Source organism: Protopterus annectens, chromosome 11.part0 (assembly GCF_019279795.1).
Source record: "Protopterus annectens isolate FY-2018-M chromosome 11.part0, PAN1.0, whole genome shotgun sequence".
In the NCBI taxonomy this organism is placed as follows: Eukaryota; Metazoa; Chordata; order Ceratodontiformes; family Protopteridae; genus Protopterus; species Protopterus annectens.
In genome coordinates, this window is record NC_056745.1 from 1153095147 (window position 1) to 1153118332 (window position 23186).

The 23186-nt window shown below is 40.9% G+C and overlaps 1 protein-coding gene across 1 annotated transcript in view; it reads right to left on the minus strand.

The window, feature by feature from the left end:
- Nucleotides 1-547: 547 nt before the first annotated feature.
- NAPEPLD (N-acyl phosphatidylethanolamine phospholipase D) overlaps nt 548-23186 on the minus strand; it is a gene marked incomplete in the record, with an annotated part of 998216 nt that continues 975577 nt past the window's right edge. Inside the window, 2 exon segments of the mRNA XM_044088514.1 lie at nt 548-8758; nt 14861-14975. Coding sequence (XP_043944449.1) covers nt 8633-8758; nt 14861-14975 — 241 coding nt within the window.

Genomic DNA, 23186 nt, shown 5'->3' on the forward strand with positions numbered 1-23186 from the left:
TATTAGCGAATGCATAGTGCATTTTCTAATATAAACTTTCGGACATTGGGATGTTCAACCAGATGAACATTCAAACATCTGTGTTTCGAATGTTTCATCTGCGGACATCTCAATCCCGAAATACACACACACATATATATATATATATATATATATATATTTTTTTTTTTTTTGCCACAACTGCCATGCACTTATAAAATGAAACTGGAGGAAATGTTGAAGTGGAAACATTTAAGAGGCTACAGGGGTGGGCGGTGGGGGATGCTGAAGGTCATCCTCTTAAAATAACATTTGGCAGGCGGCCAGACTCAGCAGGGAGTAGTTCTCTCATGAGGATGCCACTGAGCTGAGTCTGGCAGTATACTTCCTATTATGTAACCTGCTTCTGAAAGAATGGGTAAAATTATTTCTTTGTACAGTCTGTTATACACTGAATTATATTAACATATGAATCAAAAGCCATCTCAAAGAATGACAAAATAGTTTCTCTGTGGGTTCTATTACATACTGAACTATATAAACATTAAGAAATCAAACCACGACAACATTAAAAATATTAGCTTTTTAATAACATGAACCTAAAATAGGTCACATGCTTTGATGAATAATTACACAGGAGAGAATAAAACAAGAATTTTCCATTGCATCCTTTGTCATGCAAAGAAACACTGCAGCAAAACAAGCTGTTTTAAAGCATTAGGTAAACATTTGTGTGAAGAATGCAGCATCCACTGATAATCTCCCAACCAAATGTGGAGAAGTCCTGACCAGCAGTGTAATACTTGTACTGAGAATTATGGTAAAATCCTAGCTATGCTATCTTTTTAAAGGCACATTTCATAAGGCCATCTCAGATCACAACTTCCGTACCCTTTTGATTCATATGTATTTTTACAAATCAACCTAAAATGTACTTGTATTAAAGGTACCAAAAGATTCATGACAATCTTAAAACATGCCATTATTAAAATATTCATTTCAGGAAAAAAAATTGTGCAATATACATAGCTTGTGCTGGAAGACCCTATTGTACCCCAAGGTTTCACATCTGAATGTCAAAAGGAATGTGTACCGCCAAATCATTATTTTTCACTATGCAAACAGGAAAGAGAATTTACCCATCTGTTGCCAAAAGCATACTAATTTCTTAACAAGTATATTTTAAACAAAATATTGCAGCTGTGAATACATCTATATTTGCACAAACATCTAAAATATTCTATGCTTGTCAAACAATTTGACATGGTGTACTTTGTACTACTTACTATCCGTGTACTCTGGATCTTAGTACAGCTCAAATATCAGACCATGTCTAATGTCAGTAAAATTTCAGTGCTTGGCCACTGCAGTTTATGAAGTACCAGAAAGAAATAGAAAAATATACAGTTTGTTATAGACACTATATTGCCACTATTAGTATATATTCCACGGCTACAGATATTCTGTTTTCTGCACCTGCTGACACCAGGGTGTGCACTGCATGAGGTATCTGCTTTTACAGCAACAGATTTAGATTCTTTTCATTTGCTTTCTACTCAAAAAATTACTCTGAAGCTGACTCCATGAACCTAATGTGTAATATGCCACTATGAGAACAACAGTTTATGCTCCAAGTCCAATTAGTTAGTGTGTGAACACACCAAACAAATTTTCTACTTTACTTTAAGTTTGAAATGCTGTACAAAAATCATTCAGGTAACTAAAGATGTCACTTTGACCTGAAATGATTAACTATTACAGGACTGTCATATATCCCATGATGCCTTGCACTTGTGTGTGCACAGCTTTTTTTTTGTACATCCCCTCGCCCATTAAATGACAGCTAGTACCATTCACAAATGGTCAGGGTTTCAGTGCATTTACTAATACCATAATTTCTTTGATGTTTATGTTTGTCCTTCTGAAACAATGGTACCAAAGACCTTGTACTTTGAAACCCTTGGATACAGCCCCCCCCCCCCCTGGCAAGGTCGGAGGCATCTGTAGATATAATACAGAATACAAATGGGCTGAGGGGGAAACTGGAAGACCCACATTTGAAAGCAGTTGGTCTTTGTACCACTGAAGTTCCTTTTTGATAAATGATTAGGAATTTGAAAAGACAGAAGGTGCAGGTAGGTGCTGGTGCTAGGTCAAGACTAATTTGGTAAACCACTGAATCTTTGTGTAGTCTGGTAAGAGGGATCATGAGAACCGTAGAAGTCATGTATCCCAAAATCCTGAGGAATTCCCTTGCTTTAGTTAAGGACTATAGAGAAAACCTACAAAGCCGTTCTTGGTAAAATGTTACTTTTTCCTCTGGCATGAATACTACAATTTGTGAAGTGTCTAGCAGGCATCCTAGAAAAGTTATTCTGTGGGAAGGAGTGAGGGTTGACATCTCCAAAGACTGAGTTCAAAACCTAGATTCTGAAATAGATTTCTGGCAAAGAGGACAGAGTCTTGACAGTCTTAAACAGAGTCTGCAAAAATAAGGCAGTCATCCAAATAGGAAAAGATGTAGATGTACTGTAACCATCAAAAAGTTATCACTGGTACAAGACACTTTGTGAACAACCTCCTGATACTGTGGACAAACCAAAGGGTAAATAAGAGAGCTGAAAATGTGAACAGAACATCTTAAAAAACATCTGAAACATCTGTGAATGACTATTATTGATGATATGCATCTTTTAGATTCAGACTTACCAAGAAACTTAAAAGAAGAATCAGAAGACGAGAGACTTTAGGTGAGCATTTTGAACTTTAGGACTCTGACATGGAAATTTAAGAAAGACAGGTCTAAAACAGGTCTCCAGGTTCTCTCCTTTGGACACTAGAAATATTCTCGAATAGGAGTGTTTTCCTTTGTGATTCTCTGGCACAAGTTCTATTACTCCTGGGGATAGCATATAAGCAATGATGGGAAGAAAGAGGTGGGTTTGATTCTGAGAATGGGGAAAATTCCTAGGCTGGACGGAAACATTCCTGTTGCCATCTGTAACCATTTTGAATTATTCCTGTGCCCTGTAATATGTTGTAACCTAGTAACACCAAGTGAGATGTAGGGAAAGGTTCCTTGAAAAGTTTACATAGTTGCCAGGGTAGGGAGGGGATGGGTTGAGAAGGGGGCAAAGGTAGTCACTTTTTTGGACTGAGATTGGGCCTGTGTTGTCCCTCCCTTTTGTTAGTTCTGTCATTACTTTTTGAATGGTTACTTTGTTGACTTTTGTTGAGATTGTTTAAAACATTTCATATAAAATGTTTACGGGGCTGAAAGAGAAATTTCTGATGTATTTAGGTAAAGAGGACTGAAAATTTTGCTTTCGCACTTGGATCAATTTCCCCCCTTTCAGCAAATCTCAAATGAACATCACCAGATGAAGTACAAACTAAAACCACTTTAACAAGGGCAGCATTGAGAATGTCAGATTTTCCATATTCTGTCAAACACTGAGATTCTAGCCACGCATACCCAAACATTACTGATCCAGTTACTACAGAATTGTAGGATCATCTCAAGAAATGTCTGGTAACTTGTGTAATTGAGGAAAGCATAGAACGTAACGAGGACTTATATTCTGAAGCAGGTAAAACTATAATAATTTTCCTCATGTCAGCAAATTATGCCAAGAAGAATTTGGACATATGTGCCTGACAGCTGAGAGTTCTAAAGGTTACGGTTGAAGAGCTGTAAACTTTTTTTGAATCTGTCAAATGCTGTGCCATTCTTGTCAGAGATTACTAGACTGGATGCAGCCACATGTTAAGATCCACTGTTTTTTGATAAGAAGGATAACAGAAGGGTCAGTTCTAGAGTATAGAAAAAGTACTTATGAGACTTGGGTACCTTGTAGAGTATATCTGGTTTCCTAGGAGTAGGTGTCAGTCTGTCAGGAGAACTGCTGACAGTATTAAATGAATCCTCTGGTGCCCAAATAACTGGAGGTAAAACAAATGGTTTCAGGGTTGCTATCTGATATAACAGGAAGTTGTGCCTCTTCTGTCTCAGATACTTCCCTCCCATTTAAACTTTTGTCTCAGATACTTCCCTAACATTTAAACAAGTCTTTCATCCTTCCAACAGTATCAGAAAAAGACATTTTGTCCACAGGAGAATCTGAATTAATGATATATTTAGATTCTGATTCCAGATTTTCAGGCGGACACATCTTGGAAGCATAATCTAATCCAACCTCTTCAACGTCAGCATCAGAACGAAATGAAGATCTGTTTCATTTTAAATGGAGAGGCTGGAGATGCAGTCTGAAGCCAGTGAAATGCCTTAAAAAGACCTTTACAAAAAGAGAATAATTTTTTTTTTAGATTCTTTCAAAGTAGGGGTAGAGGGAGTGGAAAGGTGTTTCACTTTCTGAATCTTTTTCACAGGAGATTCTGAAGACATAATCTGAATAGACTCGTATGTCCTAGCCTCCTCCTGGATGCCAGACAACTCTTCCTGAACTGAAAACTGTGGGATGCTGTCAGCTTCTTCCAATCTGTCCAAGAAAGGTTCTCCTTTGTCCACAGTGAGTGTATGTCTGGCTCTGGAGGATGTGCTAGACTCTCATCCCTTACTGGCTTCTCAAGGACCAGCATTAGAAGCGCTGGAAGAAGCACAAAAACTGTCTGAAGGTTCCCTGGTGGCTTCTTGAAGGGCATCAGAAGGGTCAGAAGAAGCACACAAATGGTCCAAGGGTTCTGATAATACCACAATGGAGTCGTTCTTCATGGGCAAAGGAGTACAAGATGTTAAATAAGGCATTGCTGGACCCTCTCTCACAGCTTTTTTCTTCTTGGGGACCAGAAAGGGCTCATCCAAGGTACTGACATTAGAAACCATAGAAGGCCGAGTGACAGCTTTAGGGCATAGTTTTTCTACATACACTTTGAGGAAACTAAGACAACTCCTTATGGTTTTAGTTTTAAATGGTAAACCTATACAGAAAAGCCAGATGCCATATTTCTCTCCTAAGCAGAAAAGACAAGCTATGTGGAAGTCTCTGAATAGGATTTTATGTACACAAAGGCACTTCCCTTTTCTCTCAGACAAAAGCAAAAAACAATATCGATTTTCAGAGAAACATGGAAGAAAATTCCACAAAAGTCTGACTGGTTGCTTCAACGGGAAGAAAGTTCTGAATTTTGGGGCCCATACATCTGCTTTTATACCAGCACGTCCTCATGCCTCCTTGGATGTAGAGGTGTTTAGAAGGTACCCAAAAGCTTTGGATGTTGGATGGACATGCGATCCATGCCAAGATATGTCCCACATACCTTAGGTTACTACAAGAGTGATCTAATAATGAACACTCTTCATTTCACAATGGTCATCAGGATCATTAACAGAGGAAGACACATGCAATGACAACAGTCTGAATGATATACATATTAACATGTCATGCACAACATATGCTGTCACTTCTCATCATTTCTCCTCCTAAAATACTGAAGCCTGCATAGTTTCTTTTAACCTCAAGTATGCCACACATGTGGTAATGACACCTTTCTTCTGGCATAGAAGAACTGGACAATGGCTGCTTCATCCTGGTGTCCCATCTGATCTTTCTAGTCCATTGGGTCTCTTCCCAAATCTAAACTTCCAGAGACGTAGAAGGCCACCTTGCCTCTACCCTAGTGCTTGAAGGTACATCAAAGGTACATTTTTTGCAAAATCTTTCTATGCACAAATTCTCCAGGGTTCCTACCCTTTAAGCAATTGCTTTTCTTTTTCTTGTTTAGAACTTTACTTAACTATCTATGAAGAGCTAAAGTAATAATGTGTTATACGGAAATACTGATTTACATTCTCAAATCAAATATTGCTGAAGCATTCTGGTGAGATCTGAATAAAAAGGAAATGCATGTCAAGTTTGGTTGGTTTAATTTAAAGGACCATTATGGAGAAAAAATAAAAAAAATATATATGAATTCTAATAAACAGAGCAGAACACGGTTTCTGGAATACTTAGACTCCTGCATGTTAAGGACTGATACAAGCATTCTGTACCATTATTTACTGTGAAAGTGTTAGTCAGATGACAAGAATAAGAACAGACATGGAGGGAACACTTTTACTAGCACACCATGCAGACAGTTCTGTCTGATGTCTACTGTAATACATAGGCGACTAATTATCTAAACCTTCCAGGGCAGGAAATGTGATACTGTGACTTGCTGAGGGAGGGAAATGGGAGAAATAACATGGGAAGGAATTGAAGCACACAAAAGCAGTATCTGCCAAAAAGGTCTGTTATTTCAGCAATGAGTTGATATTTCTGGATGCTTTTGTCAGAGAATGTGTAACAACACATCAGTAGGAAAAACATTTGTAAGAGGCATTGCAGAACAATAAGGGATACTAGTACTGAGGCCTCTCAAAATTAGCACTTCTCTGTTCTTACATTCTAAGTAAATGGAAATGAGAGGTGACAGTCAAGCCATGGGTGTTATAACCTCAACAACTGCACCATCACACTGCACTATGGGGAAGATTTAGCTTTAGCAGAAAGCAAGCTCTGATTGGGAAGTCTGCCGCAGAAGGACACTGACGGTTACAAACACAAGAAAATTTGTAGCGACTATTTTATGATGAATACAGGTTAGCAATGTGTAGAATTTCAAGAAAAGGGGTAAAAAAAAAAAAAGCTTTTTTTTTTAATTTTTTCCTGTGGTGGAGATTTAACTTGGCTAAGATGCACTGAAAAGCCTTTGGGAACAATGTAGCTGAAATGATTAGCTGTCAATAGAACCTGCAAACATACCACAATCCAGTGTGGGATCCTGTCAGGGTAGGCCTTTGGTCAGCTGGAGCCCTAGGCAAAAGGGTCCCATAGTGTCCCCCATACCACCCAGTGCGACCATCCTGGTCTACCTACACCAACCTGACTGCTTCTTTTTTTTAATTCTTCTCACAGTTTGTCTTAGTCTTCAGTTTTTCCTGTATTTATTTAACACATGTTAAAGAAGCCATTTCTTTACTATAAAAATAAACAAATAGATACTGGAAAAGCATCCCTCCTAGAGCAGCGCCATAGGTGGTCACCTAGTTGGCCTATGCCTAAAGCTAGCCATGGATCCTTTACACCCTTTCTGGCAGATTACCGATTTGCTAAACATTGAAACATATGGAAAATACTGGAACAGACTAACAGCTTTAAGAACATTGGAGATAAGATTTAGGAGAAAGGAACTCTGAATGAGAAGGCCAAAGCTGGAATCAGAGGTGCTGCAGTCAAATGGCACAATTTGTAAGAGACAGTATATGATAGAAGAATGCCAAACAGGTTGAAAAGTAAGGAGCACAGGACAGTGGTGCAACTAGTGATTTTGTATGGCACATTAACCATGGCACTGAAGACAGTTTATGGAGATGGAAATGGAAGTCTCAGAGATTAGCATTAGGATGAACACTATGGGACAGGTGAAGAAATGAAGACATCAGAGCTGAAGCCAAATATGTCCCAAACATAGAGAAGGTCAAGAAGAACAGAATGTGGTAGTTCAGTCACACATACAAGAAAGCAGAAGATGATTTGGTAAGGCAGATTTGTCAAGAGGAGATAAGAATGTCCAGTTATGAGATGGATAGACTGTGTGAGAGAAGACCTGTGACGGCCAAGCATGAATTTTGAAGAAGGTATGAGAGTGGCACTGAACCAAGAGAGGTAGCAACAACTGATGCAGCACTCTGACCCTATGTATAATGGGAAAAAAAAGTTAATCAGGATAATGAGGATGGTGTATGTGGTGAGTTGCAAAAGTCAAAATATGTACAAGAAAAGTCTGTAAGCAAGGTAGTGTTCTTTGCAGTGTGGTTACAATTTTTCATCAATTGATTTCACCCCAGGCACCATCCAGTATTGATTATCTACCACCTACTTGCTACTGCATTAAATGTGTAGAAATAGCTCCACCCTCACACTAGTACTGGGTATCCTAAAATGGTTTGCTGTGGTACAATGAAGGCCAAATTCTACAGCCAGGAAGATGTGTGGAAGGGTGTGACATTACCCCTTTCTCCTCCCTGTCCCCAACGAGCAAATGCAGCCATGCATCCCTAATAAGTGCAGAACTGTACACAAGGGTAGGGACACATACACACAGGGCTGCAGTGGTGGCAGGTCCAACCAAAGACTCTGTCAAGTTACAGTCATTATTGCTTCATAACCCATTCAGGAAAACAGCAATACGAAGCCTAATCAAAAAAACTTCCCTCTGAGATGACACAGTACTCCAGTGGCTGCTTTATTCTACCCCTGGCTGGCTCCCCTATCACTTGGTCTGCTATTTAAAACTGGGTCACCAGAACTGTAGTTACAGCTCCACCCTCTGCATCAACACAACTGGATCATTCACTGTTTCTTTAAATGCTCTTATAAATGTGTACAGCTTTGGTAATGGTCAGAGTTAACAAACGGGTCAGTACTTTCAGAGAGCATAAGGAAAGAAATGGGTACACACTTCCTTCAATAAAAAAAAGGATTAGCAACAAAGTTAAAATAAGTTTGTGCTGGGTATGTACAGTAGTCAAAGCACTAATTTAAGATACCAGTACTTTATATGTTAGTCATAAAATGTGCAGGAAATGTAAAACATTAGCCACCGTTCTTTAACATTCTTCAAAGACTTGTGATGCAGTCCTTTGAACTAGTTATTCAAAACCTTCATCGCTGTTCAAAACCTTGGATTCTCCATGATTTAGGACAAAGAAATCTTCAGGTTTTAGCCCGTATCTCTCGCGTGCATCCTTCAGCTTCTCTGGAGGATCCAGGTAATGCTGAAATGAACACAGGAAATGCACAATATGTTGTTAGTATCACTTGACTTTCATACAGATTATTGTCATTTTTAAACAGATCTTTGACTTCTTTCTCTCACTTTTCATTTCCTCCCACTGCTTCTTTGTGCTCGCCAGAAAAGACAGACACATGCTTTAGAGATTCAGAACTAACTTTCTAACCAGCAAGTAACCCATGGAAAAAATATAAATGAAACACCACCACCTTTTTATTCAGTGGTGGAAGTCAGAAATAACTCCATCCATCCAATACAGCCTGTGAACTACTTTCAGGTAATTCATCTGTAGTTGTCATTTACTGTCTTACCTATCTTTCAAACTGCAACTATTACAGGAAAATTCCTTTGATTTTACACTGCATAGTCAGTTGTGACACTGACATCTTAGCATCTTCTCCAAAGCTCTTTCCTGTCTGTTCCTAAGCTATCCTAAGTAAAAAATAAAAATAACTGTTGCGCAATCTATAACTGTGTATATATGTCCTGTGACTACAAGGCTGCACACACGTTTGCTGACAAAACTGTTTTGCAGGCTAAATAAGTCCAAATGTAATTCCTCACCACTGCCACTGTTGTGAGGGCACCCTGTGAGCAGGGACAATTGTCATTGGATCTGCTCCATTATCCACAAATAAATTTATCTAAATCTAAGAATAAAAAAGGCACACAAATAGGAATTACTGAACAACTCATTAAATGCAGCTTGGCTTTGCATGAAATATGCACTATTGCACTGGCTTAGCCTACATCATCCACCAGCCACCCCACATAAAAGGATTTACATTTAACACCTCTGATCCCTTTCTCATCACTCTTTTTGGGTTTAAATTACTTCTAGTGATTCCTTGCCTTACAATAATTACACACTAAATAAATTCTTGAATTCATTTACACAGACACAGACACAGACACACACACACACACACACACACACACACGCACACGCACACACACACACACACACACACACAAACATTAATCTCCAAGGAAGGCTGGTAATATTCTCCATTACAGCCTTTTGTCCTTGCCAAATACAGTAAACTGCCACCACCGTCACAAATGAACTGACTGCAGAATTACTAGTTCCATTTCCTAAGCCAAACAATTATAAACACAAATGGTAGAGTTTAACTAGAGGTGGACATCAGCAGCTTGTTAATATTTAGCAATAAAAGCCCTCTTTATCAGTTAAAATAAGTAAATAGATGATCATTCACAAGCATTTTAAAAGTAAATAAAGAAAAATATTCTACCTACGGGAATATGCAGTTAGTAGTTAAACATGCAGAGAGATATGAACTTGCACAAATAAAATATCTTTGAACAAATAGATTACAAGAATGCAAAACATTTGTCTATGGCTAAACATTCTCCTACCTATCTCTTAAATAAAATAATTACTGAGTGCTAAGCTAAACTGATTGTATTTTCACAAGACATCACAGGCAGAGACAACTGCAGAAACGTACTCAAAGGTTTGTACATCACAAGCTCCAGGGTAGCTCCTCTTCTCAACTGTTCTCTGTTCATTCAGGTACACAGCTTACATCTTTTACATAAATAAACCACATATGCAATTAAACAGTTTCACATTTCCTGCTAATGAGTTTGTTTTTCTGCTCCTGACTAGCAAACTCCTTTCTAATTGTGATTTTTGCAGTTCTTTGGCTTCCTGGATTAAAAATAGTCACAGATCTTTCTTGTACCTGAAATCTCATGAAAGAATAATTATTGTGTGTGTTTCACATGTCTGCTATACATTTCACAGCATAAATATTTTAGAAACTTTGAAAGCTTTTTTTAACTGCATAGGAAAATATCTCAAACTCTCACATTTTGTATGCCACTGAAAAACATACATTTCATATTCAATCACATACTTTTAGTTTACTTGCTGCAGGTTTTATATGTCTAAAGTGCATCTCACAGGTTTGTTACAGTCTGATACAAAAGACTGGGGCAGATTTATTCTGAAAACATCACAAATGTAAATATACATTTCCTTTGTTCTAGGCATCCAGAGCAAAAGGTTAACCCTGCAAAGCCATGATGATATACACAAGATGTCCATTTACAATCCCCTAAATAATTTTGTGGGTATAGTTCATTTTATGATATTATTGTCTTTGATTTAGATGATATCTCCAATACTTAAAAGAAAACCTTTTCTGAGTCTGTCAATTATTATCCTGTACAGGTCCAACCATTGGACAGTTCATGGGATCATAGGAGGTTACTAGGCTATTGGCCCTGAGGCTCTTATAAGCCTAGCCAAGAGTTTAGCCTATGTTTAGAAAAATCAGCACCAGATGCCCCAGTCTAGCAAGGACACAGGTGGAATGCCAGGGGTATATTTTCTGCTTCCCATCCAGTTATCCAAGTTGCGCTTAAAAAGAGGTACTCTGCTTGATGTGGAGAGGGAGTCTATTCCATAGATGGGGAAATTTCTGGGACACAGATCTGTCCCACCAATAAGTCTTGTTGATGTCACAGACCAGGTTGAGGCTGCGTGTGTGGGTTACTCGAGTGGAGCTTGACGTGCAGATATGCAGCAGTCCCCATCAAGGTGAGGTCTGTGATTGCCTTGTATGTCAGACGGAGATCACCGGGCTTTTAGCCTGTGTATAGCAAATGCTTGAGGCCCTGGATTCTCCTGGTGAGGAACCTCTGTGGTCTCTCCTGCTGCTGCATATGCTTTGTGAGGTACATGCCAAAATGGCCATTGTACTCAATATAATGGGCCTTGTAAGGGAAGAATACAGGGATAAAACCAAAAATAATGATGTTATGTGTATTTTATTACAAAAAGGAAGTGATGTGTATGTTTAGTGACTCTGATGATGCCTAGGATTTGAAGGATTTTATTACAAAAAGGAAGTGATGTGTATGTTTAGTGACTCTGATGATGCCTAGGATTTGAAGGTGAAAGCGCTTAGTCACGAATAAAGCTGGTTCTCTCTCCTGCCACTGTGCTGTTTTTTCCATGTTTTTTTATTTTTGGTTTTATTAGTGATTTTCGCCCTAGAGAGGTGGAATTTATGTGAAGAATACAGGGATGTTATGACCTCCCTGTCCCTGGATGAAATACCCTTACTTAGGAGGTGGACCATGTAGAAGGCTTACTGTACAACAGAAGCAACATGGTGGTCAAAAGTCAGGTTGCTATCAGTCTGGGTACCCAAATCCCTCATGACTGACTGCATGCTTAGGACCTTGTTATTAATGTGATAATTTGTGGGGTTATCACTCTCCCAAAAGGGGATGATGATGCATTTTTTTGGCATTCGGCTTGAGGCCATGTTTCTGGCACCAGTCATTTGGGGAATCGATAACATCACCCAGCTTGCAGTCATCTGCAGACTTCATCAGCCAAAGCCCACTGGTTTTGGTCTGCACCTCAGAAAAGTATATCCCAAATAACAGAGGCCCCAAGACCGAACCCTGGGGTACGCCGCTTGTTATGAGTCTAGTGCTTGAGGTGGCTTCCCCTATTTTGACTAGGTGGGTTCTATCAGTGAGCCAGTTTGCTACCCATCTGGTGACATATGGATTGTTGCCAGTTGAGACAGTTTATCTACTATGCCCGAATGAGGAATAGTGTTGAAGGCTTTGGCCAGGTCAAGGTAGGAGGTGTGCACCGTTTTCCCTCATCCATGGCTTTGGTGACTGTCTCAAAGAAGTCGACTAAATTTAGCAGACATGACTTCCCCTTGACAAAGCCAAACTGTGTGGGATCAAGTGTTTGGAGGTTGCCAATGTCCTTGTTAATGAGGTCCATGACAATCCGTTCCATGGCCTGGCAGATCAGGCTAGTTAGGCTGATGGGTCTATAACTTCCCAGATCGGTGGACGCTCCACCTTTGTGTAAGGGGATGACAGTGGCTTGTCCTCCACTCAACTGGGAAGAAGCCAGTACTCAGGCTTTGGCTGAATAGGGTACCTAATGGTGCTGCAAGTTCCTGCCTGAGTTCACATAGGATGCAGCCTGGGATGTTATCAGGTCCCATGGAGGCTGTATGTTATGCCTTTGAGAGAGCAGTGATGACCTGTTCCCTAGATATAAGGGTAAGGGGGGCAGGTACTGGGGATGTCCTGATTTACTGATGGGGAGACACAGGGGTAAAGTTTTCGCTGAAGCCAGCAAGTTTGCTGTATCTATGACATTTGTATATGTGGTGTCCTTGACCACCGGTTCTGAACAGATCTGTGTGCTTCCTTTGAGGTTGCGGACATATGTGAAGAAGGTTCCCTATTAGAAGACCAAAGACGCATTCTTTCAAATGCGTCTTGGTCGAACTCAAAAGCCTGAAACAGCAAAATATTGAAGTGACTTTTAAGCGAATTCTTTTCCTGGGACAGAATTTGCTTGGCCGCTACGTTACTTTGCTGTTTTCGGCACTGTAGTGCGATCTCAGAGTTGGTATATTTAAGTAGGGGGGTGTGGGGGGCACAGCCCTCCACTTCATGTAATGTTTAAAGCATTTTATTTTTTTGTTGGAACAGCGATTTTTTTCCCTAGGAAAAAAATCACTGTTCTGACAGTTTGAAATTGTAAGCTTTTGCTTACATAGGGTCGATTAATCAACGTTCACTTTTTTAAGCCTTCGGTGATCTAATACAGACCCCGTGAAGAAGGTCTTATGAATGTCTCTAGTAGATGTGGCCAATTTTGACTTGAAGTTTGCTTTGGAGGATTTCACTAGTGCTCTTATCTGCTTGTTCAGGCTAAGGAGACATTACTTCCAGTTAAGCACCTGTTCCTTCTTTGTCTTGGACAGCAATTTTTTCCTTTTGTTATAAGTTTATTTATTGCATATGTCCCCCAAACATATTTACTCTTCCTTGCAGAGGATGATTTAGTCCTGTCGGGTATTCCTGATTCCATGTATCTATACAAATGCTCGTATAGTGCTTTGGTGTAGTTTTGGATATTGGTTCCAGTTCCTACAAGGGGGGGGGCTGTGAAGCTGTTTACACCATCCCTCAGGAGGCTGTAATCAGCTTTGGAGAAGTTTTTATGTCTGATCCTAGCTAAAAGGGGGTTGGAGGAGATGGTGACTTTGAAAGTGACTGCTTTCTGTTCGGATCTTACCAGGAAGGATGATACTATAGGGATTCTGCAATGGTTACTCATGTTGGTTAATACCAAGTCCAAGATATTATCACCTCTTGTGGGGGTATTGATTAGCTGTTCCAAGGCATTTGTATTGCTAAAATCAAGAAATCTCTGGGCATTTGTGTTCTGGCATGAGTAGTTCTTCCAATCTATGTCTGGGAAGTTAAAGTCACCCAGGACCAGGGTAAAGGGTTGAATCTTGACATATCCGAACAGGTCCAAATAGGCAGATTTGGCATTGAGTCAGATTTAGAGGCCGGTAGCTAGCTATGATTTGAATAGGGGTCTTGTCAATAGTTAACTGCACCTGGAGTGTCTTCTGTTCGTCATACTGTCTGACCAGCCTGGAGGTGTGTATGTCTTTAATGTATAGTGAAACTCTACCTTCTTTGGCTTTAATGCCCACAGTTTGGGGTCTGAATGTATGACAGGATGAGTAACCAGGTAAGGCTGGGGTGCTCTCGGCAGCTTTGAACCAGGTTTCTGTGACTGCACAGATGTCAACATTTTCCAGGGTTAGGAATGCTTGCAGTTTCATGTTTAGACTCCTAGCGTTTAGCAGCACGACCTTTAATTGATGTTTTGTTGAAATTTTTATGTTGGTAGTTTTAAAGAATTAGTACCATATTAGTGAACTTGGAAAATATATTTTTGCATATACTAAATAATGCAGATTTCAGAGACCTGGTCTTCTTGTAATTCATATTACTTTTGTTAGGTGATCTTTAGCAACCTTTTAATGTCTAGTGTGCATGAAAACAGCCTTTTGTTTTTTGCCATCTTGACATCCTAGTCACCAAGTACAATAAATACAAATGTTGCATTTCTATAGTAGGTAACATTAGATACACAATTACCCCAAACTGCAGTCATAAAAGGATTTGGGTGTTACTACAGAATCTGCATGTCACCTTCCTTGCCCTTCTAAAACAACAGGCAATGTTATGAAGTGTAACCAAAACTTACCTCATTAGCTAAAGCAAAGGTACCCCAGTGAATTCCCACTGATTTCTTCGCCTGCACATCAATATGGATCCTCACTGCTTCTTCAGGATCAACATGCTGGTATTTCATAAACCACCTAATTTAAATTTTAAAGGAGACTTCCCTTAATTGTCTTGTTTCAGACTTGCAGATTACATTTCCAAGAAAACCAAAGCAACTCAGACTGTAACCAACAGCTACTAACAACTGAACTGAAACTATGTAATCATTAAAACACTGGGGGTATATTCAGAAATAAAAAGTGCATTGTGTTATATAAAGCAGTGCATTGAGTGGTAAAATGCAGGAAAGGGGTAATTCAGACACAAATGCAGCAGGCTAGAAAAATGCCCTCATAATGACATGCAAATGAGTGTCAATATACTAATGGCAGCGATCACATATGCAAATAAAGTCAAACATAGCAGCATGATTCAGAAATTTATAAAATGAATGTGGTCAGCTCTTCTGTAAAACTTTTTCTACATACAGGTGGAGGGAGCACGTATACTAAGATGCTAGAGGTATCTAACTGGGCTACACTTGACAGAAATTATATTTCACAGGAAAACATCCATTTAGTTGAGAACTTTGATACACATCCAATATTTATTTCAGATCATACACTGACAATTACTAAGATAAAAATGCAGGGTAATGAAATAAAAATGAGACAGTGGCGTTTCCCCATCTACCTGTTAAAAAGAAAGGAATTTAAGGAATGGATACTGTAATTATCTGGGAGTTATCGTGGAAGATAGAAAGTACTCAAGAGGTTATAGCTAGTGAGTAGGGAGCCTATAAAAAGAAAAATTACCAGAGATCCTGTAGAGTAGAGGTATTAGAGGTATTTCAGAAATGTTATGAAAAAATTTATAAAGCAGAGAAGTGAAGAAAAAGCATAAATGGAAATATTTATGGAAGACTTGGATATGCCAAGATTTGAGGCAGATGAGGCTCAACAAAGTACAGTTTTGTACCTACCATAAATGTAGATGTCCGATAGGTATGCATCTGCAGTCCTAACATATGGGTTGTCCTGCCTCAGGCAGCCCTTCGGTCGGCCGGATTAAAAAGTCTGGGTCTGGCCTTGGCTGATGTCGCACTTCACCCGACGTCATAGCTGCTGGGGTATAAAGGCATCAGCCGACGCCATTTTCCTCAGTGTTTCTTGCCCCAGATGCCAGGTGCCCTCTAGGAAGGCTAAATTTGGATAAATGCAAACAATTCCAAACAGTATAAAGCAAAATATATATATATACATATATACATACAAACAAATACACCATAATAGATCCCAGCTAGCTAAAAGATGGGTAAGCCCTAGGAATACCACAGAGGGGAAGGAGGGCGGGTAATCCTGACTGCAGATGCATACCTATCGGACATCTACATTTATGGTAGGTACAAAACTGTACTATGTCCTTCAAGGATGCATCTGCAGTCCTAACATATGGGTAGAATACCATAGCCAAACTGGGGGAGGAGGCACTAAGATAAAGATGGTGTAGTTAAGATCCCTTGCAAAACAGCAGTTGCAAAACCTGCTCGGGATCTGGAGTATAAAGGAAGATTATAATGCTTGGCAAATGTATGCACGGAGCTCCAAGTAGCAGCTTCTAAAATGTCTTTGGTAGCCACTCCTCGTAGGAAAGCTGTAGTGGTGGCTGTAGCTCTTGTGGAGTGAGGCCTGATATTTTCAGGAGTTGTCTTTCCATGAAAAGAGTAGCAAAATCTAATGCAATTTCCTATCCATTTTGAGATTGTCTGTTTTGAAATTGCTTTTCCTTGCACTCCTGTTGCATATGCTACCAGAAGCTGGTCAGTTTTTCTGTTGGCCTTAGTTCTGTCCAGGTAGTAGGGTAATTGTCTGTGCACATCCAAGGTATGTAGGAGCCTTTCCCCCCTGTTCTGTGGGTTGGGGAAAAATGTAGGTAAATGAATCGCTTATTTCAATGATACCCTGGAGACCACTTTTGGCATAAAAGTAGGATTAGTTCTCAGAGACACTCTATCCTGATGGAAGATAAGGAAAGGCTGTACTGCCATTAATGCCTGTAACTCAGATACCCTTCTTGCTGAAGTGATTGCTAGCAGGAAAGCAGTTTTCCAAGATAAGAACTGTAAATCTGCTGTTGCTGCTGGTTCAAAAGGGGGAAGTGTTAATTTTTCCAGCACAAAGTTGAGATCCCATGTAGGTAAAGGTGGTTTCCTTGGAGGCTTTACATTTTTGATTCCTCTCAAGAACTGCCTGAGTAGAGGATGAGAGAAGACAGGAGGATCCATGTTGTACTCAGCTGAAATTGCTGATGCATGAATCTTAATAGAGGAGTAGGACAGGCCATTGTGGAACAGTTCTGCTAAGTATTCCAGGATGTGTGCTATGTTTGCCAATGAGACATTTTCTCCCTTTGCTGCACTCCAAATGAGGTATCTTTTCCATTTGGCTGAATAAGTTTTCCTTGTGGAGGGTCTGCGTGCCTCCAGGATAATGTCCTTAACCCTCTGAGATAAATCTGGTTTATTTTGTTTTATGCAATATTCCAAGCAGCTAGCTGCAGTGTTTTCAAGTTTGGATGCAGGGTCTTGTAGTTGTTCTGTGTTAAAAGTAAGGGACACAGAGGTAGAGGCCATGAGTGTGTCCAAGACATGCTTCTCAGTAGCGGGTACCAATGTTGCCTTGGCCAGTCTGGAGCTATCAGGATTACCTTTGGCTGTTCCTCTCTGATCTTCAGTAGGACTTTGTACATCAAAGGAAGAGGTGGAAATGCATATGCTGTCAGGTTTTTCCAGCTGAAGGAAAGGGAGTCCACCCTCCAGGCAAGTGGGTGGTATGCTCTTGTGCAAAATTTCTTCAATTGGTGGTTGTGGGGGGAGGCGAACAGGTCTATCTCTGGCATTCCCCATTTCTTTGTTATGGTTTTGAAGATATCTGGATGCAGCATCCATTCGTGAGCATCCGTGATAGTTCTGCTTAAGGTGTCTGCTAGTGCATTTTCTTTTCCTGGTACAAATCTGGCCTGTAGTTGAATGTTGAGATTCAGGGCCAAATTCCACAGGTCCATTGCCATCCGGCATAGAGGATATGAGTGTGTACCTCCCTGTTTGTTGATATACCACATGACTGTGGTATTGTCCGTCCTTATCAACAGGTGACCTTGTTGAAGGAATGGTCTGAATGCCTGGATTGCATGTTTCACTGCCAGCATCTCCTTTAGATTTATGTGTAGATTCAGCTGGTCTTGGGTCCATAGGCCTTGTATACACTTGTCCTCCATGTGTGCCCCCCAGCCTAGGTCTGAGGTGTCCGTGGTGATGGTCTGGCTTGGATGTGGTTTTTGGAAAGGCAATCCTCTGTTCATCTGACAGGCCTAAGCCCACCACAGGAATTCTTTTTTCAGGCATGGAATTATTGGAATCTGGGCTTCTAGACTGTGCTTGTGTTGAGACCATACATTCCTTAGGTACCATTGCAACTTTCTCATATGCAGCCTGGCATGTGGGATCAATATTATGCAGGATGCCATGTAACCCAGGGCTTAGAGGACTTTCCTTGCAGTAAGCTGAGTTTGTGTTGTTAATGTCATGAAATAGACTGGTAGTTGCTTTTGTTTTTCTTCTGTGAGAAAAGCCACCTGAGTTGTTGTATCCAGATCTGCACCCAAAAATGTTATCCTTTGGGATGGTACTAGTCTTGACTTTTGAATGTTGACTGTGTATCCCAAGGCTTGCAACAGTTGTATGACCTTTTCCAAATCTTTTGTTAATTTTGTCTTGTTGTCTGCTTGTATTAGGCAGTCGTCCAGGTATGGGTAAATTTGAATTCCCTGAAGCCTGCAATGAGCAATTACTGATGCCAGGCATTTCGTGAATACTCTGGGCGCAGTAGATAAGCCAAAGGGCAATGCTGAGAATTGATAATGCTCTGATCCTGCAAGAAATCTGAGGTGTCTTCTGCAATCTGGTCGTATAGGGACGTGCAGGTATGCCTCCTTGAGATCTAGAGTCACCAGCCAAGACTCCTTGCCCAGCAAGGGAAGAAGTTGCTGGAGGGTCAGCATTTTGAATTTTGGAACAATGAGGTATGTGTTCAGTGCGGACAACTCGAGAATAGGTCTCCATTGATTTTCTTTTCTTGGTACAAGGAAAAGCCTGGAGTAAAATCCTTGGCCTTGTTCCATAGGTGGTACCTTTTCTATAGCTCTCATCTTTAGTAAGTTGTTGATTTGTTTTTGAGCCTCTGTTTTTTGGCTTGGTGGAAGGTTTGGCATTCCTCTCTTTTTTGGTAGAGTGTGGAAGTGAAACCTGTAGCCCTTGTCTATTGTTTGTAAAGTCCATTTGTCTCCTGTTATGCAATGCCAGTTGTCGGAAAATAAGGCTAGCTTTCCACCCAAGGGTGCTTCCAGTCGTTCCCTGGTAGGCGGAACCAGAGCCAAGTCATTGTGTCTGTCCTGTGGAAGTGGTTGTGGTTGCAGCTGTGACAGCACTTCTCTGGTTGCAGGTTTCCACTGACGTCCCCTGTAGGCACCCCTAGATTGACCTCTGCCTCTTGGGCATCTATTTCTGCCTCTCTGTGCTCTGGAGGTGTCTGGAAAGGACCAATTCTTCGAAGGCCAATTTCTGCTAAACCTCGGAGGTTGGACCTGTAAGAAATCCTTGACTGTTTGGACAGATTTTGCTTTTTCTTCCACTTTCTTGAGAACCTCCTGTGCAGGGGAGCCAAACAAACTTTGTTTCTCCAGAGGAGCATCTAGGAGTTTTGACTTAACATGGTCTGGTAAGGATTGTTCTTTTAACCAGGCATGCCTTCGAATCACTGCTCCAGTCATAGCTGATCTAAAGGAAGCCTCCAGTGCATCATAGCCGCATTTTAAAAAATGATTACTGACCTGCTGAGAGTTATGTACCAAATCCTGAAGGGACTTGCGGTCTATAGGTTCAGGAGAGGACAGTTTTTTATTTAGCTGGTCTAACAAAAATTCCTGGTACTGAATCATGTGAAATTGACAGTTTAAGGCCCTGGCCGAAAGAGTAGCAGATGTATAAACCTTTTTACCCCATCTCTCTAATGCTCTAGATTCTCTTTCGGAGGGAAGAGGGTTTTTGGCAGAGGCAGCTGCCACACCTTTAGGGCCCTGTGAAATGGTTTCTGGGTCTGCAACATGAGCCTTATACAAGTGGTAGTGTGTGTCCGGGACCCTGTAATATCTATCAGGCTTGGCAGGGGCCGGAGGAAGAGAATCAGGGGCAGTACTGGCATCATTATATGCATCATCAACAACTGATAGTACTGGAGGAATGGCTAAAGACCTATGCTGTGGTAAGTGTAAAAACATCCTTAGCCTTTTCCTTGAATCTGAAAAATCCTGGCCCTGCCATTGGAAGTGTTCCCTCATAGAATGTAGGGTCTCCCCAAAAGAAAATTCTTCAGGAGGAGAGGCAGAAGGAATGGAGTCTTCTGCATCAGAATCCTCATAAGGAGAATATGGACCTTCCTGATGGTCTGAAATATCTGAATCATCCGAGGAATAGTCTGTAGAGACAGGTTCAGGGGGTTCAGTTCTAGGCCTCTTATCTGGAGGAGGTTGAGAGGCCCTGTCTGGGTGAGGTTGGGATCCCCTGATCAAAGAAATGAGATCCTCAGCCAGGCTGAGTATCTGGGAACTATAGCTAGGCCTATGTGAGGGAGCTTTTGTAGGTAAGGCCTTAGAAGATTTAGCTGCTTTAGCCCTGGAAAATGCCTTGATAGACATAGAAGCACGGGGTCTAGCAGCCCCACGTGCAGGGGTAGAAATGTCTAAAGGAATAGTGTCTGACAAATCCTGGGTGCCTGCTTCTGTAGCAGTAATTTCAGTAGCAGATTCAGCCATGCTCTGTGAGGCCTCGGATATCGGAGGCATGCTTTCGGCCGAAGGAAGAACCGAGGACTCTGTTTCAGCTGAAACAGAGACACTCGCGGTTGGCCTAACCGTGGTTTCAGCCGAAACCGCAGACCGCGAGTGTCGGTCCTTTTCCTTGCGCTTTTTAGCTAATTGTGTAGTCGGAGTCTCCGACGGCATTTTATAAGCAAAAGCGGGACCAAAAAACTCCTCTGCAAACTCCAACCGACGTCTAAGCGTCCGTCGGTTGAAGGAAGCACAGGCTAGACAAGCTGATACGTCGTGGTCTGGGCCTAAGCAAGGAAGGCAGTAAGAGTGGAAATCCTTATGAGGTATTTGTTTCCCACAAGTTAAACAATTATTTACTTTGTCTGACATCGGCTGAGGCAAGAAAGAGTCCCCAACGGGGTACTTAGCTTTTTTTAGAAGTCTTCGGTAGTAGAAATCTCTGGATCTGACCGACCGGCACTTGCGAACAGCTTCTGCTTTGGGCACCGCGCGGCAAGAAAGACGGAGGAAAATGGCGTCGGCTGATGCCTTTATACCCCAGCAGCTATGACGTCGGGTGAAGTGCGACATCAGCCGAGGCCAGACCCAGACTTTGGAATCCGGCCGACCGAAGGGCTGCCTGTGGCAGGACAACCCATATGTTAGGACTGCAGATGCATCCTTGAAGGACATCTAACAGTTAAGATAGGAGGAGATGAGACAAAAATGGTGATCTGTGACCAATTTACAGGAAAGTCTCCAGGAATAGATAGTATTCAAGTGGAAATATGGAGGTTAAGAGGTAAGAAAGTGATAAAGATCTGGAAGGATTTGTTTAACAGTATTTTAAAAGGAAGAGAAGCACCAACATCCTAGAAAAAAATGAGGTGGCTGTAATACCTAAAGGCAGCTAAGACCCATCTCATCCAGCTTCAACTAGGCCCATTTCAATTTTAAACCATGATTATAAAGTGATTATATCAATAATGGCTAAAAGAATTTCAAAGGTGATGCCAGAATTGACATGCACTGACCAATGCAATTTTGTGCAGGGGAGGCAAACATTTAACAACATTAATAGAACAATGATGATGATCCAAACAGAAGCAGAATGTAGGAAAATACCACTATTATTGGTAGGTCTTGATGCAGAGAAAGCATTCTACAGAGTAAGCTGGGATTTTATGAGCAGGGCAATGGAAGCATTTGCATTTCCTGATACAATAATAAAGTTAATTAGAAGGTTATATGAGGGGTCGGAGGCAAAAATCTAAGTGGAAGGATTCCTCTCTGATGAGATAAATCCGAACAGACAAACAAGGCAGGGATGTCCTCTTTCCCCTTTGTTATTTGTGTTATATTTAGAACCACTGACAAAGAAAATAAGGGACTCAGAAAAGTACAGTTTTGTACCTACCATAAATGTAGACGTTCGAGTGTTCACACTGCTGCAGTCATTACACTTGGGTTATCCTGCCGTCAGGCGGTCCCGCAGTCGGCCAGAGTTCCAAAGTCTTGGTCCAGCATCGGTTGCTGTCGCTTCTTCCCTGACGTCAGTGCGCCAGGGGTATATAAGATGCATCCGACGCCATTTTCTTCAGTCTTTCTTGCCGTGTGGTGCCCAAAGCAGAAGCAGTTCGCAAGTGTCGATCGGCCGACTCCTGAGATTTTCTAAGTCGAATTTCAGATCCGAAGTCTTCAATGCAGAAAAAAATGTTTTGGAGGAGGAATGAGATTTAAGAGAAGGCAGGAATTGAATCATTTATGTAATGTAATGATTACAGGATATTTAAAAATATCAAAGAAGCCAAAAAAGAGAGAGAAATCCAGTATTCTATATTTAAAAATATATGTGATGTATAATATTTGTAAACGTGAACTTGTTAATATGGTTTGACTACTTTTATATAAATGTAAGTCTGCCTATGTCACAAGTGACAATTCAATGAAGGTGTTTAAAAAATGATGCTAGGTGTATCATCTGATTTAGTTTGTCAACATATGTATTAGCCACTTTGGAAGCCAGTGACTGCAATGTTGCACTTTGCCACCCTCTGCATCACAGAAGACTCAGTCAGTGACTGACATGCTATCACCTCCATGACTAGAACATACTTGACCACTACTGTGTGCCAGAGACATTATAATTGAGTTAGTACACATGTACTGTCCTCACTTGGAATCAAGATACTGGCTGCTGTGGGCCCTCTTGTAAAGCACAGGAGTTGCAATACATCATGGCACAGGTCCACAACTATGAGGCATGACAACACAATCACAAATAAACCTGATGCATGCAGTAACATACCCACTCCATTGATTGGCCATGCTGAGTATCATAAACTTATGTAAGGCAGCAGAGTGGGCAAGGCACAGTCATCATCATTTGCACTAGTGGGGTGATGCACAGTGGCTGGAGACAGCAATGCTATCATAGGTGG